The sequence below is a fragment of the Mytilus edulis genome, chromosome 2 (genome assembly GCF_963676685.1).
Source record: "Mytilus edulis chromosome 2, xbMytEdul2.2, whole genome shotgun sequence".
Lineage (NCBI taxonomy): Eukaryota > Metazoa > Mollusca > Bivalvia > Mytilida > Mytilidae > Mytilus > Mytilus edulis.
The window spans coordinates 46,557,238-46,577,105 of NC_092345.1; the positions used below are offsets into that span (position 1 = coordinate 46,557,238).

General features: G+C 32.0%; 1 protein-coding gene across 4 annotated transcripts; it reads right to left on the bottom strand.

Moving 5' to 3' along the window:
- Positions 1-1,955: 1,955 nt before the first annotated feature.
- On the bottom strand, positions 1,956-9,744 carry LOC139512277 (uncharacterized). Of its 4 annotated transcripts, none has more exons than XM_071299778.1 (7): positions 9,662-9,727; positions 8,631-8,716; positions 7,249-7,522; positions 5,428-5,493; positions 4,479-4,565; positions 3,524-3,658; positions 1,956-2,327 (listed from the first exon to the last, which is right to left on the bottom strand). In XM_071299778.1, exons 3-7 carry the CDS (start codon positions 7,507-7,509, stop codon positions 2,073-2,075), a joined length of 804 nt encoding a protein of 267 aa, XP_071155879.1. In that variant the 5' UTR covers positions 7,510-7,522; positions 8,631-8,716; positions 9,662-9,727; the 3' UTR covers positions 1,956-2,072. The 4 variants fall into 4 exon arrangements, with proteins under 4 accessions (XP_071155879.1, XP_071155876.1, XP_071155877.1 ...); XM_071299775.1 differs by having other exon boundaries at positions 8,378-8,716; positions 9,662-9,726; XM_071299776.1 differs by lacking the exon at positions 8,631-8,716 and having other exon boundaries at positions 9,662-9,744.
- Between the last annotated feature and the right edge of the window lie 10,124 nt (positions 9,745-19,868).

The window sequence follows — 19,868 nt, forward strand, 5'->3', positions numbered from 1 at the left end:
ATCATACCAACAATGAAAGTAAAGAGCTCATGCTATGATTTGCCTGCATGATTATTTTTGATTTACTTGCATTCAAAACAGATAATAAAAAAGGGGGAGAAAGATAACAGAGGGACAGGCAAACTCATAAATTGAAAATAAACTGATAACGCCATAGCTAAAAAAGAAAACGACAAACAGACAAATAATAGAACACAATACACAGCATAAAAAACTAAAGACTAAGCGAAACGAACCCCACCAAAAACTGGGGGTAGGGTTGATCTCATGTGCTAAGGAATGGTAACCAGATCCTGCTCCACATGTTGCACCCATCGTGAATTGTTAGCGCGTAAAAGATGTGTCTGTATATTCATATTTGAAATAAATGTTAAGAAATGAATTTGAAACTGCATCAAAGTTAAGAGAAATTACATAGTTTATGTAAATAAGCGTTTGCTTGTCAATTGTTTTAATTCATGGTCTAACAAATGAACGGACGAGAAACACAGGATAATTAGGTAAATATACGGGAGTCAAAAAGTGAGACATGGGTATTTATATACTTTTAACTTTGTAATTTCGTGTATGTACGAACTTGTGTAGTTTTGTTTTAACATGTAAAGCGCTTAGAGTAATTGTAGTTTTATAGAATGCGCTATAAAAATGCCTTGTAATAATAATAATAATATGTTGTTTCCGATGATGTCGGTGGCGTCGGCGTTTTCAGCACCAACAATGTCTTATGGTGTGGTGAAGTCAGTTTATAAAAACGACAAATGGCAAATCAATGATATTTAGTATGCAGTTGTATTAGCATTTGCATATCTCATTTCCATGGAGATTATTTAGCCTCACATCTTAAGTTTTCGAATATATAGGTCTGTAAAAATAAAAAAATAACTATTTTGATAATGAAATTATCCGTTAAAAGATTTTTACTATGTTTATGACCCAACTGTAGGCGGCAATGTGGCATTAAGTTTTTCCGTTTTTACTGCTGTCCGTCCGTCTTTCTGTCACTCTGTCCATCCATCGATCCGTCACTCCGTACTTCTTATCGTACCATTTTCGTTTCCGCACTCTTACTTAGGTTTTCCTCATCTAAATTTAATGAAACTGATACACAATGCTAGGAACCAAAAGTCGTACACAGAGTCCGAATTTGGTAAGTGAGCTATATACTGTTTTTTTTTTTTTTTAACTAAGAAAATTGCATTTTTTTCCGTTTCCACACACTATATTATAATAAGTTTGTCTCATCCATATTTTATGAAGCTCATACACTATAATAGGAACCACAACAAGCTGGCAGAGTTCGAATGTGGGCAGTGAGTCTTTTTTCTCAATTTTCTTTTTCGATATGCACGTCTAGACACGTTTGAATGGAATTGCATGCATGGCTGTACTTGTGTAGTGAAAAGGTTTACGTTTATTGAAAGCTGCACGAACATGTATATAAACAAGACAAAATCGGGCTACAAAAAATTATACCAGAAACCTTGTAGATACCCTTTAGCATAGCTAGTCTAAGTCAGTGCTTTTTTTAAATAGTAAATTAGCAAAATACCGAACTCCGAGTAAAATTCTAAACGTAAAGTCCCTACTAAGCAAATAGCAAAATCAAAAGCTCAAAAACATCAAACCAATGGATAACAACTGTCATATTCCTGACTTAGTACAGGCACTTGCTTATATAGAAAGTGGTGGATTAAACTTGGTTTATAACTTGCTTAAAACTCTCACTTGTATGAAGGTCGCATAAAATTCCATTATATTAACAATGATGCGTGAACAAAACAAACATGACAGACATAATAGGTAACCATGTCAAAAATAGGGGTATAGAAGTCTAACATTGTTTTAAAATCTTAATCCCTATAAAACGGTGTTCAATCAAAATGGAAGACGATTCCACTTGGGTGCTTGTTGTTGTTGGTTGTGGGTAAACCGAAATGTATTCGACGGGAAAGGAATCAATATTATTTACTTTTTAATGAATAAAAAAAAAATATCATTTTTTTATGAAAAGGACGGTTTCCAAAAATTATTTCGATATAATCTGATGGTAAAATTATATTTGCCACCCGTCACTAATCAGGAGTGTTATTATATCTGATATGGTTTGCTGTAAAATGTGATCTTTGTGTTGTTATATTCTTCGAATGTGTTCTAAACATTGGTTGATCACTAATATTCCGTTGTTGATTTCTGTTGCTGATCCTAAATATATCTCTATTGTCTTGTAAGTAATCTCGCTGTAAATGAGGGTTTTCAGGCCGTGTCTGGAATTCTGAATTTATCAGCTTATGTTGTGTTTGATTATTTGGCGTCAACAGCACTCTTACCTATACAAAAGCATTTAAAAGAAAATTAAATACTAGGTAAATTAATTAATGCATGTTTACTGTATTGTGTTATTATTATATGAAAAGAGTTATACCATTCAACGCATACCATTCAACGCTACATTCGATGATCATATTGTATATATACAAATTAATTGAGATATGGTATGATTGCCAATGAGACAACTCTCCAACAGAACCAAATGACATAGAAGTTTACAACTATATGTCGTCGTACAGCCTATTATACAGGGGAAAAAAGATGTTATGACAATCTGAAAGTAACTAAAAGCTTCAAAAAAATAAATAAACGAAAAACAAAAGATGCTTATTTCATAACACAAATGACACAAATATAATATATAATGTTTAAAAGATATTTCAGCTACTTATATCATTGAAACACAAACTGAATGAGTAAAAAGTAAAATAAAAAAAAATACTGAACTCCGAGTAAAATTCAAAATGGAAAGTCCCAAATCAAATTGCAAAATTAAATAATAAAACACATTAATCGAATGTACAGCAACTGTCATATTTCTAACTTGATACAGGCATTTTCAAATGTAGAAAATGGTGGATTGAACCTGGTCTTATAGCGTTATACCGCTCACTTATATGACAGTAGCATTAAATTCCGTTATTTTAACAACGATGCGTGAACAAAACAGACATAATCGGTAAAATAGTCAAAATATGACTACAGCAGTCATCACTCTGTTACAATCTCAAAACATACAAACATTTACAAAACAACCCAAAGACTTTAAATTCCAAATTATCTAAGTTACTTATTTTTAGATTATGATATAACAGACCCAGACACATTTTTATAGACTTCTACATAAACAGCGATACTATATATCATTACGCTGCAAATGCAAATATGAAAACGTATCTGCTGATCTTTTTTTTCTTCAGAAAAGACAATACTGTGTAGATAGATACATGTATGGTGTTGAAGCCTGAATGCATGTGTCAATGATAAGATGCAACATTTTCTGTAAAAGTCAATTATTTTAAATATGAGGATAGATGTAATCGACTAATGGTTTAACACTAGTCCTTTTAGGGCCCTCTCGTGAGACCTGAACTGTACCTTCACTTTTATATTGAGAATGTATGTTTATTTTGTACTCTACACTGATAACTCACGTTTAACTTGCATACATTTAAAGCCTTTAGTTTTAACTTACTTTTGTTTCTTTTAAAGTTGCACAACAGCAACACGCTATCGCTGATATGATACTGACAATAATTTCATTAAATGCAAAGAACGCTATAAGCAGTGGAACCAACCATTTGTAATCGGAACTGTATAGCCCATGGCGCTACAAATTGAAATTAATTATTATGTAATAATGAAAATAATATCAATTGTAAAATAAAAATTAAAAACAAAAAACTGCTTACTTTTGTTTCCATCTACCCAAATTGCACTTTTTTGTCATTTTTTTTTTTCACCTACGTTTATTTAAGATGCAAGCGAAAGTGTCCATTCTGGGTTTATTTTGTAGTCGAATATTTATTTACATTTAAGTTCCACCAAATTAATTTTGAATCCATATTGAATCCTAGAAAAAAAAACTAGTCTGAACCCACCTCTTAACGATCCATGTACTAAAATTGCATCCATGCGTAAGAATAAATCCATAATAATCGAATAACTGTAACTGATGTTTTGATTTTTTTCTCTCCAAATTTTTAGAACAATTTAACAATGCACGTAGTCCAATCGGCCTTGCTTACTTTTAATTATTATTTTTTTCAGATGTTTATGCCTGTAAAATATTCTAATACCTCATTTCTAAAAAAAAAAATTCGACATCGCATGGCGATATTGATTTTTTATGTCCAAATGAACACATCATCTGTTGGTATATTCTGAGAACGTTTGTGTATATTTGTATTGATTCAGCTAAGTTGAAAAACCTGAATAAAGTCAAATCAGAAAAATACTTGTGTAGTCTATAAGAAAACATGTAAGATTTCCACTGCTATTTTTGTTGAATGAGTGCAATTTGGGAACTGTGAGATTATAGAACGAAGATTTCAATTTGAAATTGAATTTAACGGCAATAACACTTGCGAAAGTGGATAGTTTTACTTTTAAATAACTATCAGATAAAATTACATATAGTCTATACCTACCAATAAAGCTTCATATGCATTTACACATGCACAAGCAGGACCAAACAACGCAGAACATAAAATACTCAATATCAGGAAAGACATTTTCTGTAAAAAAAAAAAATATCCATGAATATTTAAATTATGTAGACCTCATGTCTTGTCGAAGATCTTTTCATTGTGTTCATTATATTTGTATTTAATATTCAAGTTAGGCGAAATATACCAAAGGGACATTATAAGACATTATAAATCTGACAACGCTATGGCAAATACACAAAGTACTCTGCAGTAAGAACCCACGTTAAATTTCCATACATTTCGAGCCCTTAGTTTCAAAAGAGGGATGAAAGATACCTGACGGACATTTAAACTCATAAATCGAAAATTAAACTGACAACGCCATACATAAAAAGGAAAAGACAAACAGACAAACATCAGTATTCAAAACACAGCATAGAACGCTAAGACTGAGATACACAAACCCTTTCAAAAGCCGGTGGTAATCGCGGGTGGTCCGGAAGTGTAGGTAGATCCTGTTTAACAAATATCACCCGTCGTGTTGCTCATGTAAGTGCGAACACGATGATATATCTAGTTCGATAGGTGACTTTCGGGCAAAACAGGACAGTATTGTGGTCTTGACGATTGGACCATATTGTCATCGATTACATAAGTATGAATACGAAAAAGTGGTTTTATTCCTTAAGTTTTGGGGAACATAATATATAGTTTCCACAATTAGGGTGCTATGACGTTACGCACGATATTGCGTCCCAATTAGTAACGTCAAAATTTGACGTTTTACGTCGGTAATCGAGTATACTTTGTTCGTTTTGTTTGTAATCATTTTTGATCGATATGGTTAAGCACGTCATTACGTGTTATCATATATATCTTGAAGTATTTTGTTATTTGCAAAATGTTTGAAATCATTTTTTTTTTCTTCATAAAATACATATTTACTCACAAAGCAGAATATACTGGACTTCTTTTGTCTTGATATATTTAGTGCCATAGTACCACACATACAAAACTGAAAATATGTTTTCATATTTAAAGATTGAAATACTAGTATCTGGTCCATATTATTCTTTAAATGAAATGCAAATACATGTATAATGCGGGGTTCACACATTGCCGATAATTGCTCCCGTTTGAGATCAGACAGCGATATGACACGAAAAGTGAAAAAGTCGGATTAGTGTCCTCAATTATCTGGAATGTCCTATTATTGTCTGAACGCAGTCGTTTTAGTTCGTGACAGATTCCTACTGGTCGGGAAGGGTCCAAATAGTCCGGTGCGTCCCATAACATTCGAGGAAACTCAGCCGATTTTGTCTAGTCGGATTACAATCGTGCCTATGTCGTGACAGATTCTGCTGTATCGGATCGAATTCCTAACAATGTTCTGTGTATTCGGGACGGTGTCCTGTGGAACGGGAATGATCTGGAGAAATTTTTCATTGCTGTTTTTCTGCCGATTGAGTCATGATTGCATCCAGATCTTGTCGATTTCGAACCGTTCCAAAACAGTCCCGTTATTAATTCTAAATTCGTCAATGATACCCACGTCAGAGTCCCGACAATTACAGAATACAATACGACTGAGACCAGACAAAGCCATTTGCAATGCGATAGAGCGGACCGTGATAGAATTATGTTCCGACAGTACCTGATCATCCCGAGTATGCCGACAGTTTTCGAACGGATAACTTCCGTCAGCGTCGGTTCACTGTCTTGTCACTATCTGATCTCTGTCGGATTACATTCAGTAGAATCGGGACGCAGTCGTGACAGACTCGGTCAAATTTGACCTGGCGAAAGATACAAATCGGATAAGAAGCGGATTTAGAACGGAATTATCGGAATAAATTCGCTTGGAAACGGTTGAATATCGACGCTTCCTGAACAATATCTGATTGTTGTCGTGATTAAATTATTTTTTTTACAAATTTTAATAAAGTTTGAATTTCCATCCACGATGCATAGGATCTTGATCAGACTTTTAATAAATTTTAATCGGGAATGGTCCTGTCAAGGACGGCAGTAAAAATCGTGAATGTGTGACCCCAGCTTAACAAATTAGAATAAAAGTATGGAGGTATATTGCTTTGAAGGAAAAAAGTAAAGTATGTTTAAAAAAAAAATTTTTTTAAAAGATAAAAAAAAAACAGTAAGATAAATACAAATAATTATCATTCAAAATAAAAACATAAGAAACAAATAACAGAAAAATTGACTGATGCGTATGCAGAAAATAGTACTGCTGTTTTTCCGAATAGTGAATATTGCGTATCTTTATTGTGAATGTCATGATAGTATAACATAACATATTTACTGTTAAAGGCAAAGAAGTTTGACAAACCAGTACGTGAAAACTAAGCTTTAACTTAGTCAAGAGAGCAAGATTATCTCATATGGTTTGATCACCAGTCCTGTTTAATCAAAGACTTTTTAATTTGTGGTAATATTGCTGTTAATCAACCGGTCACGTGGCTTTTTAGAATATGACCAAACACTATGTTTGGTTAAAGTTAGAATAAAGGTGGCTTGGTAATGTAATGAGTTTTTATTTAGACTGCTATGTTGTGATAGTTGTTTTTGTTACGAATTTGTCGTCCTGCATATGTAATTCTTACCGCTAGAAATTAATCAGTTAATTTAAATCTATAAATCAATCAACCTAATAAACAAGAGCCACGTAAAAGTTTAACACATTTCCCTGTATGTATTTCATTTCAAGACCGTATACTTCAAACATTATCTATGTAAGTTCGTCTTTTCTTACCCATATACCACACCACATTGGAGTAGACGATACGGTGATCTGCATTGCTAGTTCTTGTTTGTCATTTAAGTCTTTGTCAGTATATGTTGGAGATTCATCCATCACTACATAAGTAACTATATTAACCACTCCTAGAATCATGCATGTGACACCTAGTCCAACATGTATTGCTCCAATGACCTTGATGCCAGAAAAGGGGAACTTCTTAAGACTGTCAATGTCAAATCCTTCAAATTGAGTAAATTCTTTCTTTTCCATCATGTGGCTTACTTGACTAAAAAAATGTTTGACATTATATGAAACAGTGACAATCGCTTCAGAGATAATGAAGGAATATTCACGAAGGCATCTGGCCAAAGGTGCCAATGAAGTTCGACAATCGTGTAACTATAAAATTTGTTTATAGAATAGGGTGTTGCAATGTTACATATAATAACATTGTGATTTAGAATAAAGAATTTTGTCTAGCTGGACCAAAAACGGCAATCCATTATATAACAAATTAAAGACGAACAGATATTGCCAAGTTACTTGTCATTTTATAAATAGTATTCTAGGAAAAGTATAGCCATTGCAGTTAGTCCATGTGTACGTAAACATATTTAATGATTGCAGATGTTCTGTACAAATGAGTCAAAACGACTTAAAATGTAAACATCCAAATATTTGCTGAAAGATTTGATAATAGATAAAGATCATTTATTGAATTTTAAATTGTTAAACTCAAATATGATTAATTATATGATTTTTTTTCAGGGTTAGATGATCATGTTATGGCAGCAACTAAAATAAATAGTTCTACAAACCATGGGAAGTAATATATTATTTCCATGTACAAACTAACATCAACAAAAGAGAACATAGAATTAGTAAACGATCGAGATAGAAACCCAACAATTCAAGAGTTCATCATTAAAAATACACAAAAGACACAAGATTTATATATATATATGATAAAAAAAATTAGCATACCTTAGTGCTATAACATTAGAAATGAAGTGAAAAAAAGTAATGAAAATGAAAAGATTAAATATACGTGTATGAAAAAATTAAATGTAAATAAATGGAAAAATGGAAAAAAAAACGTATATTTCTATATGAAAAAATCAAATAATTATACATCAATTACCTTTTTTCTTGTTCATATTAGGAAACTTCTTTTCCGATATCCTGTGTAGGAATTTTAAAATTTCAACTACTATCATTGAATAACCAAATTCTTGTATTTGTAAATGATTTACAGCATTAAATTTAATACTTTGACCGTTGTCAAGTAGTGTTGTGACAGTGTGAGGATCTTATTATTACTTTTAAAAGCAGATATATTTCGTATCTACGATGTCGCTTTAGTCAAATATTTAAAATCTCGCTCAAAATATTACATATGTCATCTCTGGCACTAAAGGGGCTCCATAATATCCTTGTTCGCAATCGGCTTTCTGTTTTCTGTTGAATAAAATGAACCAATCTGGAAATCGAAGTTGTAAATGCATAATATTTCTTTATACAAAAGGTCGTATCTTGAACGGAATAGATTTTTTCTTAAATGTAATATATATTTTAAAGGAATAAGTATAAAATTCACTAGTGCTTCACCATGTTAAAAAATCAAATCCGTTCATTAATCTAAACTGAAAAGCAACGTGTCTATGCAATTTGTGAGTTATTGTAAAATATTAAACAATTATTAAAAAGATACTGTAAAATCCCCAGATGTGACAACTATCCCGGGGACCAAACTTTAAGGATGTGGAACAGGATGAAAGCAATGTGGTGTTGGGTTGGTGTCTCATTGACGTATATAATGTACCCCACATCTATTTGTATTTATATTTATGTCAATGGCAGATTGACGATTAAAACATTATATATATTGAGAAACCTTGATATTACCTTTTATGATTTACTCAATTACCTTAAATGGGACATCAATTGAATACATCTTTACATTTACTTACATTCTAATAGCATTTATTATCTATAACGAATATTTATTGTTTGTTACATAACAGTGTAATGTATGTTCAACGATGATTCAAAGTTACCCTTTATTTGTAAGTCATCGTGGTCAAAACTTTATTTCCTTAATAGATGTTGATACGAAAATAGATATATATATATAACATTATACAGTATACAACATGTACATGTAAAAGTCTTAAATGCATATATAATAGTCTTTTACTTACACCATTGATTCGCATTTGGTCATTATAATTTAATGGTGATTTCGTACCTTGTAATTAATCCCCTTCATTGATGTGGCGATTAATGATAATGGTTGTTTGTTACTTAACGTCCAGTGGCAAATATTTCATGCATCTTCAGGTCGAGCGAATGATGAAAACAATGGTGAAAACGATAACAGCTTTTTTATATAAAAATTAACAATATTTGAAATAAATTTACAAACCTTCTTAAACATGTATTACGACATTGTGATGAATACGTCGGTTTTCAATCCATAAAATTTCTAAATATTCTATTTATGGAAATATGTTTCTTTGTATATAATTATACTTAATGCATTTTAGTTGTTATTAAAACCAACGAAGTGAAATGAAATGTAACATGTCAATTCAATTTTTCTTTTGATTTTAACTTTAAATAAAAACTATAATTATTATTCAAGAAGTTATGTACTTTTATGAGGAAAATAATTATCATTACGTTTTATCTGTACCATTTTGTGACGGTTTAAGTTCTCGTATCGTCTCGTACTTACATATAGTGTAGCGGGGCTATAGTTCGGTAAATGCATTGGACCCAATAAAAAAAAATAGGGGAAAATGTAAATTGTAAATGTCTTCTAGATGTATTTTGGTTTATTTGTCTTTGGGTTGCTGTCTTAATGATTTGTACACATATTTTTTTCTATACAGATGTTGCAAATACTCTACAAAGAGTATTATTTTTGTTTCAATATTGAAAGTCATCATTGAACATATTAGTTTTATTTTATGGTTAATAAGGTGTGAAGTAATATTATGAGGTCTGGACCTACGTCACAATTTAAAGTTATTATTAAAAGGTTTTTGAATAAATAAGGAAGCAATTATAATAAATTACTTTACCATTAACGAAATAAAGTGTAGTGGGGAAAACACAGTGTGATGGGAAATTACTTTTTTTGCTTACAGTTTCCAAGTGACACAAAATGTATTTATTCTCATTACATTAATACTAGCTTTCATGCATTCCCGATAAAGCAGACTCAAAATAAAGGAATAACTTGGTACTGATAAATATATAAAACGAATCAACTGTCTAAATGGTCTAGTGCTTTTACCTACTTACCACGATTCCTCAGATGAAACTTTATGTATACTAAATAACAAAAGTAATGCACCACGTCTATTAATGTCCTTAGGAGCAAAACTTTCTGTTGCATTTAACTTTACCAAAAACGATTGAAATTGGTCAAAATTTTGAATAAACTTTTCTGTAGTCATTAACATCAAATTTTGTAAAAGGGAGAATTTTCATTATTTTAAATTTTAACCTAAGAAAAATATTTTAACAAGAACAAACAAATGTTTCAAATATTTGAAAACTCAAGTCTTGTGTAGATCACATAAAAACGAAAAGGACTTTGGTTTTCAGGATCTCAATCATTTATGGTCATCTGAGCAGTTCGTGTACTTAACATCTCTATTTACATGTCACAAAAGACGGATTTTATTTATAATCACAGAGCGGTCATTTCCTGTCACTGAACATAGGGTCACAAAGTTCATATGTATACATAATATATTATAAACGAGTCTAAATTGAAAACTACGTTCAAACCTATGATTGCGTTGGATAAAAACCGCAATTTTTATACGTGTGCATGTAAAACAAATTTCGTTGTAGAAGGGTCTAAACATAATATATATAATATATATTACAAGTTATTAACAATGGTAATAGTTTATTGGTCTGATCGGAGGTCAAGTATTTTTATCGAAGAATGTTAATGGTGAATAGCTGTACACAACTTTTTTCGAACAAAAACATAAAAGATCGATGTATAACACTATTATTTTGTGTGACCAACAAAATACAGATTTTGTCTAAATTGTCAGGTGACAGGAAAAGATGACCACAAAATTGAATTAAGGAAATGGTAAAACACAATAAAAAACAGCCTTCTTATTTATTTCTTTGAACAAAGTATATTGATAAAAGATATGAATAATATGCTACAGTTACTTTAGCCCAAAACTATAATTTCGAGAACAAACTATTAGGGGAATGTTAATGATGTGTCATGTGTACTATTGTTTGTCTGTTTGTCCTTTTCATTTTTAGCCATGGCGTTGTCAGTTTATTTTCGATTTATTAGTTTGGCTGTCCCTCTGGTATCTTTCGTCCCTTTTTTAAAGACTTGGTTCGTGAAAGAATTCCTAAATATTCCCTCTTAGCATCTCATCCTTGTCCAGTAGCAAAACCTACCAATTTTATCTATGCTTAATAGTTCTTGGCAGTTCTAAATCTTTGCAAAAACTGGAAGGAATCTTCAAATCAGCAAATATAACAACTAAATAAAATAACTTTTAAACAATTACGACTTTGTACGACTCAAAAAAAAGTTTTGGTTTATCCCACGTTTTGCGAAATTATACATTGTATGTTAACTTTTTAAAGCCGTTTCATTTCCGTTGGTTAATATAGTCTAACGTTTGATTTCGTCTCCCTTTTAAAATGTGAATTAAAGTTAAATATTTTTGTAAATACTTTTTTCCTTTTTTAAATATTTTTTTTCAACATTGTCATCGTCATTTCCCGAATTACTAAAAGGTCCTTTCCTTACGTATACCACAACCACTGAAATTACTCAAAAAAATGAATATTCTTTATTTAATTATGAGTGATTGACAAAATGTCAATATTACATAAAACATTATTATACAAATAACCCTTATACGTCAATCGCGGAACGATTTGACATTTTACAATGTTATAAGAAGCGAGAGATCATTAAACTGTGTTGTAAACATATCTATAGGGTGTAGTTGATAGTTATATTGTTTCAGTCTTTCGTGTGTGATTAGCAAGTACAGAACCATCATGTTTCGTTCTCTGATTTTAGTATTGACCATTGTAAGTATTCAATTTATTTCAATTTTCTGTCTTTAAACAAATAAAATACTGTTAATAGTCTACTTCAATAATTAATTTAATATCCTTAAAGCATGATTTTTTTTTTGTGTACAATTTGCGCAAAAATATGAAAAACAAATAACTTGTATTTTAGAACACCAACATATGATGCCAAGCACCATCTTATTTAAGTAAACACCGTGCTCAAGTACGTCCATTATTCATTTTTCATTTGAACGTCGTATGTGATAGTTTTTAAGTCAGATTTGATTTATATGAAAATATATCAAAGTTTACACAAATATTTGGCTCCTTAAAGTACAACGATTTAATCAATATAATCAATATATTTGTTTAACTATACTTTTTTTCCCCTAAATTATATCACAACTACCAATGTTTTTATCTGTTGATAAATCCCTTGCTTTTAAATGAGTAGGATTGCGGGTTCATTATAACTGTAAATCTATAGAAAGCGCATAGGACGTTCGAAATTATTCCAAGTTTTATTTTTATATGCACACCGTGCAAAGTTTGGAAGTAACCTTTTCGTTCATGTGGAATGTTAAAGTCTAACAATTCATTGTACATACCGCCATCCCACTTTTTTTTTAATACAAATTAACTTAAAAATGTCAATGGTATGCAAGATAGCCACCAAAATCAATAACTATGAGCTTTAAGTAGCAAGAGGAGAACAAATTGAAAATTACCAAAACCCTTTTTATAGGCTAGGACAATCATTCACATCATTACAGGAGTTAGTTTTTGTCCCTTTGTTAAAAACCATTGGTCAAATTTCTATAAGCCTACCCCCTAGATAAACTGGATATAAATCCTGTGAAGGGTCCACAAAGCTCTCTGAGCCATTATTATCCCTTGCAAAAACTATATGTGATGGGTTCCTGGGTGCCCGTTTCAATGCTAAATCTATGTTTTTACTCAACATATCTTTGCATTTTGGCAAGTAACAGTTCAAGTTTCCTACAATTCGTCCCGGTCAATTCAGTGCAGAACCTATTTAATGGTATATTGCTAATTTGTTTGCGTACTGGGTGTGCATAAACAATTGCAACTAAACATTAAGCAACAATAAATAAACAATCATCCTTACGTATAAGTGTATGAGCTGGATAATTATAAGTATGTTGCTTGAAATATGTTTCTCGACCCAGTTTAACTATTACGCGTTGCGTTTTTAAAAGATATGAAACGTAAATAAGCAATATAAAACGGTTAATTTATTAGCATAATAAAATAAACATTGTCAATAAATTATATTTTCAATCTGTTTTACTCATGTATGTACTGTAAGGGTGAAAATCATAACAATAACGAGACAATTAAATTTCTTTCATGTTCTATAGATACATATTTATTATCAATCATATTAGAATGCAAGATCATAAAAAATAATGCATAAATTATTCCAAGTAAACAAATATACACTTGGTGTAAGTGATAGATTCATGTATTTATAATAAATTATCGTTGATCATCTCAACGAGATTTATTTTCTCGCTTGAGCCGGTACGGTGAAAGCGAGAAAAGCAATCGAGTTGAGATGACCAATGACAATCTGTTTATCGCTATTTTACCTATGACGACGATGTCAATTTCATGTCAATTTCCTGAGCAACGCCACGTGCCTCCTTAGTTTCTAGCAATAATTTTCCATCTCAAGCGAGTAGCATGATATGAAAAATTATCACAAAAAAAGATCAAAGGAAAATGTACAAAATAGCGATAATAGTACATAATGCTATATGACATAAGTAGGTACCTACAGATAGTTCTCAGCGAGAGCACATAAAATAATTTGTGGGATAGGGTAGTTCTAGATACATCCTTTATTTTCTTCTGTTGCTATGCATGCTTTTTTCCGCGCTAAAATTTATTTTCACTTTTGCACTCATTTGTTTGCTGCATTTTGTGTTTCAGAATATATCCATTTTCATCCTGTCTTGTGCAGAATTATTTATTAGCAATTATTATCAGAGCAAATTATTCAATTAACTCCCAGCTCCCTTCCCCTTTGAAATCAAATGGTCGTTTCCTTAGGAAAGCCATTTTGCATGTTTCGTCTTAAAATTTTTGCATTTGGATAGCATGTTAAATAGTGAACTAATTGCACTGGTGTACATGCACAAGCCATCCTATATATAATGATCTACTTGAAGCATCATATTTTAGCCCAATAAGCAAATAAACTACATCTTTTGACATCAGACTCGGACTTCTCTTAAACTGAATTTTAATGTGCGTATTGTTATGCGTTTACTTTTCTACATTGGCTAGAGGTATAGGGGGAGGGTTGAGATCTCACAAACATGTTTAACCCCGCCGCATTTTTGCGCCTGTCCCAAGTCAGGAGCCTCTGGCCTTTGTTAGTCTTGTATTATTTTAATTTAAGTTTCTTGTGTACAATTTGGAAATTAGTATGCGTTCATTATCACTGAACTAGTATATATTTGTTTAAGGGCCAGTCGAGAGACGCCTCCGGGTGCGGGAGTTTCTCGCTGCATTGGGGACCTGTTGGTGACCTTATGCTGTTGTTTTTTTCTATGGTCGGGTTGTTGTCTCTTTGGCACATTCCCCATTTCCATTCTCAAATTTAAGTATACGAAAATCGAAAACATATAATGTAGATTTGTTATACATATTGTAGTACACGTGTATTTAAAATGGATATTAATACAAATTACGGACATTTAAGTTAAGTCTGGTATATTGTGTTGTCATTTATGCTTCGGTTGTTAATTTAAATGTTGACATTTTTTTATCATGTTAAAAGGCATGTTTCCTTCTTTCATTACAACTAAAATCACATAAAGTTAACATTTAAACAAATTGTTTAAACACAATTTGATGTTTGACCTTTACTTTATAATATGTTTAAAAACTTACAAGACCACATGAAGGAAAATAATGAGAAATTAATGTGAATCATTGTTTCAAAAGTACGTGTAGAATAAGCCGTAACATTAGACAGATACCTAAATAACACGATCTTTATTTTGGTTTTTTTTTTTTTTTTTTTTTATATATATTGTTAGTTTTTGTTTGGGTGGAGGGGACTTAAACCATTCTTATTTCCTCCAAAAAAAGAGAGATATAATTTTAGATTTACAAGAATTGAAGAATAGTAGGTGGAATACTTAATCGTGGTTGATTACAGTTCAGTGGCAAGTATTTCATACAGAAACAAAGTGGGAAAACAATGAAATCAATTCATCGCGAGCTGTCCGGAATGGAGGGCGGTAAATATAGACGTCCAATAAAGACGGAATATCAAATCTAACACCTCTATTCTAAACGAAGGTGCTGCAAATTAAGTACCATTATTGTATGTTCTTCATTCGGGATGTTGATTGAAGGTCTTCAAAAAGAGGGTAAAATGTCTTATAAATTGTGGAACAAGATAATGTACATATATGCTTCGGCATAACAGGAGATATCATTGTTCAGCAACTGTATTCTGTTTTTTTTCACTTGCAGTGTATTCTTGCAACAACTGGTTTCCATTTACAAAGTGACCCAAGTATAGTCAATAGTATCTGTACGGTAAGTCGAACAAAACTTCTTATAAAACATTTTATAAAATACATGTATACATGCATATGTTTTTTTTTTAACTTTTATAAGCATTAGAAGGAAGATAGACAGCGACATAAACAACTTTTCAAATTCGAAGAGAAACTGACAGTACTATGACGGGGGGAAAACAAACAAAATCAGGAAAATAGAACATCTTATAACAGTTGAAAACATGCAATAAACTGAATTAGTTAACTTCTAGAATAAGGCGCATAAATCACCCAAACGTACAATAATCGACAGAACTACGAAGAATTGGTCCAGTTATATGGTCATATGTTTGGGTAAACGCTGTTCGACATTGGACTTTTCTGAAAAGGTGGTAAAAAAATCAATTCGGTGTACAGTACTATGTTCAAGGTACAAGACAGTCGAACTTAAGCTGATATGTTTTATTATTGAAATAATAATAATAAGATTTTACCATTTTTAGCAACAAGTTCGACAGATTTGCAGCTATGTAGGTTTGGAATGTCGGGGTAACCAGAGATTCGATGCAGATCAACCACACGCAGTTTGTGACCATCCTGGTAGAAGAACACAAGGATATTCACGTAAGTCAGATACACAGATTGATTTGAAAATTCTGCATGTTATGGCGTTTGGAATAACCACTAACTTTTATGAGAGTCTGGAATTAACACTTTTGAGAAATTGAGGATAGAAGGCAGTCTAAACAATGCCTTGTCTATCTCGATTCCGTTATAACTCTAAGCGAATCAACAATCATTGTATTCTCAGTAGAGCATTTCAACTTCACCTACCCCTACGAGCTCATTCTGAAATCAAGTAATCACAAATTGCAATTACTAAGTACATTTTGTGCAGGAATGTGTACATGTATACTATTGAAATCAGAACATGCATATATTTGTTTATAATATACACTATTTTTATGATTTATTTATTTTTCAGCACAAGCAGTTTACCAGTACATAATGCAACAGAGAAATACCAGTACTGGACGATGATCATTTTACCTACAATAAAGGCTAACGAGAGAGTTGTTGGCAAACATGGCAGTGGACTATTTTAAAGAATTTAAAAAAAAAAAAAAAAATTAATCCAAATAAAATGTTCAAATATATACATTTCTTTGTTTATTCTTATGTATATCACCTAGAGTAAAAAAAGAACAAAGATAGAAGATACGAAGGAAGCATTCATAAAAAGTTGAATGCAAATAGACAATACTATGACCAAAACAAAACGATAATAATAAAACAACAAATACTAGAAGAATAAATCTTGTCTGAGCAATATGAACCTTACCACAAAAAAAACGATAGCAATTTGAAGTGCTCCGGCAGGATGAGCAGTTCCTGTTTCATAAGTAGCACCCATCTTGTTGCTTAAATCGAGAATATGAGGAAGGGGTTGAGTTTACAAAATGTGGAATATCTGTAGACATATGTGACACATATTGTCCATACTGACCAACCAAGCCATGATGGCGTCAGTAAATCTTTCGAAGGGATTTTTATCAACCAACAAGTTTTCGTGAAAACACCAAAACTTTTTCTAGGATGTGTTTCTATCTAAGTGAAAAACCATTTAACTTCGAAGGGGAGTGGTAAGGGTGTTGGGGTTTTTTGTCTGAATCAGAAATATTTTTTTTGCGCAACGCTATCATTCAATTATTTATTTTTTTAAAATTTCACACTGTAAGATATGGGGGAAATCTGGATTCAGTATATTTCTTTTGTCTTCTGATTTAGCTTGACCACACTTTTTTTCTTCTTCATCAAATCGGGGATCCGAATAGTTTTGTTTTTTAAGTTAAATGGTCGTTCCCTAATTTTTTTAATTTTGAAATCTTGATAATTCACTATTTACTAACATTAATAGCCATATTTTGTATAATATGTACAGTTTTAGGTAACCATGGTCATATTTACCACTAAATATCTTGAAGCGATTTCAATGGTTGGTTGGTGGACTGTTGGCTTGAAGAAGATATTTTACTTAACAAATCCATAAAAAATTAGAAAATTTTGTATAATTGTCAGTGAGACAATATTGATACAGAGGTTGAAAATTGAGAGATTTAATCCATCAAAGTCAGAATGGCATTGATGTAAGTAACTAAGTTCTTGTATTCAAAAACATTAGATAGCTGATCATCTAAACTATGTTTTGACAAGAAAAGGGGGGTCAACTATGACCCCTTAAAAGAAGGGGTGTATATGGAAGACTTGTTATCATTCACAGCACTTACATGCACTAAATGGGCAAGGAGGGTGCAGTATATACATGAACCTCTTATCAACCATACTTTATATATCCCGCCAGAGCCAGAACTAAGTCACTATTGTAAGTGTCTTTCGGACTAGCAATGTCCAAGCAAAAAATAGACAGAACAATAATCTCGTGTCATCTTTATATTGACCCATCTTCGTCTGTTGCACTAGTTTATGTTATTCATGTTTTACACTGTTAAGACTTGTGATTTGTAAATGTAAGAGGACTTAATATAACTTTCTGTGATGATTCTTTTGCTTGATTTATTTCAACCTGTTTTCAAAGAAGTCTGGTACACGATGCAAACTTAAGTCGATCATGTACCATTTGTGGCATCCGTAAGAACAAATCCGGTAATGAGTCGAATTCGTTAGGTCACATTCGGGGATAAGGGTTTGCGATTTGGGTTACGACAAATGGAACATATCTGTCGTCATCTGCGAAACAGATATTCGATAACAGTCAATCAACTCTTGATGGCGTCCGTAAAATTTAAAAAGGATAACTTGGCCACTTATAACTCTTGTTGTAATATCTTCCTTGTGAGCAGTCCTCTATCAAGAAAATCATGATAGGAAATGCATGATGTTAATAATTTAGAAAAACGTTTCGTCGAGCACTTGGTAAACAGCAAGAAAATGTTGTTTGTAAGAGTATCTATATAAATAATTACATTAGATGTATGTTTCATTATAATATTTATTCTGATTGGCTAACTGCACATCACGTATTCCGTAAGCAGTTGCAATGCTCAATACAACTTTTCACTCATGATAACACGTGCTCCAACAATAAAGTGCACAGGTGAATTAAATAATAAAATATATAAAATTCGTTTTCATGATCATAGCTAAAAAATGTAATTATAAGTATTGAATGCTTCTTTTTGTAACTTTATAGGGTTGTAAAAGCGTTGACCGTGCGTACATTTTTAGAATGAAGCGCTTCCTCGCTTCATACAAAATATACTTCGGTCAACGCTTTTACACCCCAATAAATTTACAAAAAGAAGCATTCAATTCTTAATTAAAGTATTATTTAGTATCCAATGCAGTTAAGAAAGGTCCAGTTCTTCCTCTTTGGTTGAAATTCCAAAAGGAGCATAGACTTGATTATGCAGGGTTCACTACTTTGTTAGTGTCGTGGGGTATATGTTGAGTTTCCAAGTGAATTGTCAATACCTAATTCATTTAATAAGCAGTTTATTTAGTTTGTCTGAACTAGTATATATTTTTTAAGGGGTCAGCTGAAGGACGCCTTCGGGTGCGGGAATTTCTCGCTACATTGAAGACCTGTTGGTGACCTTCTGCTGTTGTTTTTTCTATGGTCGGTTTGTTGTCTCTTTGACACATTCCCCATTTCCATTCTCAACTTTATTGGTTTGGGTCTTTATCTGCTTGGACAACATTTTTTATGTTTCCCGTATGAAAATAACGCATTTAAATATAGCATTTAAGCATGTGTAACGGAGATGCGCAGCTGTGTAATAATCTCCCTTTGCTAAACACGGAATGACGCAAAATGAACTATGTCACTGTCAGAGAAAGGAATAACAAAGTGTATATCTAGATACAGAACAGTCTCCGGGACAAGTTTGCAATTCCGCTGAGTGCAAAAGTTGTCACCTTAATTTTTGGAGTTAAGTCAAAATAAAGTTGATAACTTGGTTGGTATTAGTTCCCTGATATTTGTCCTAA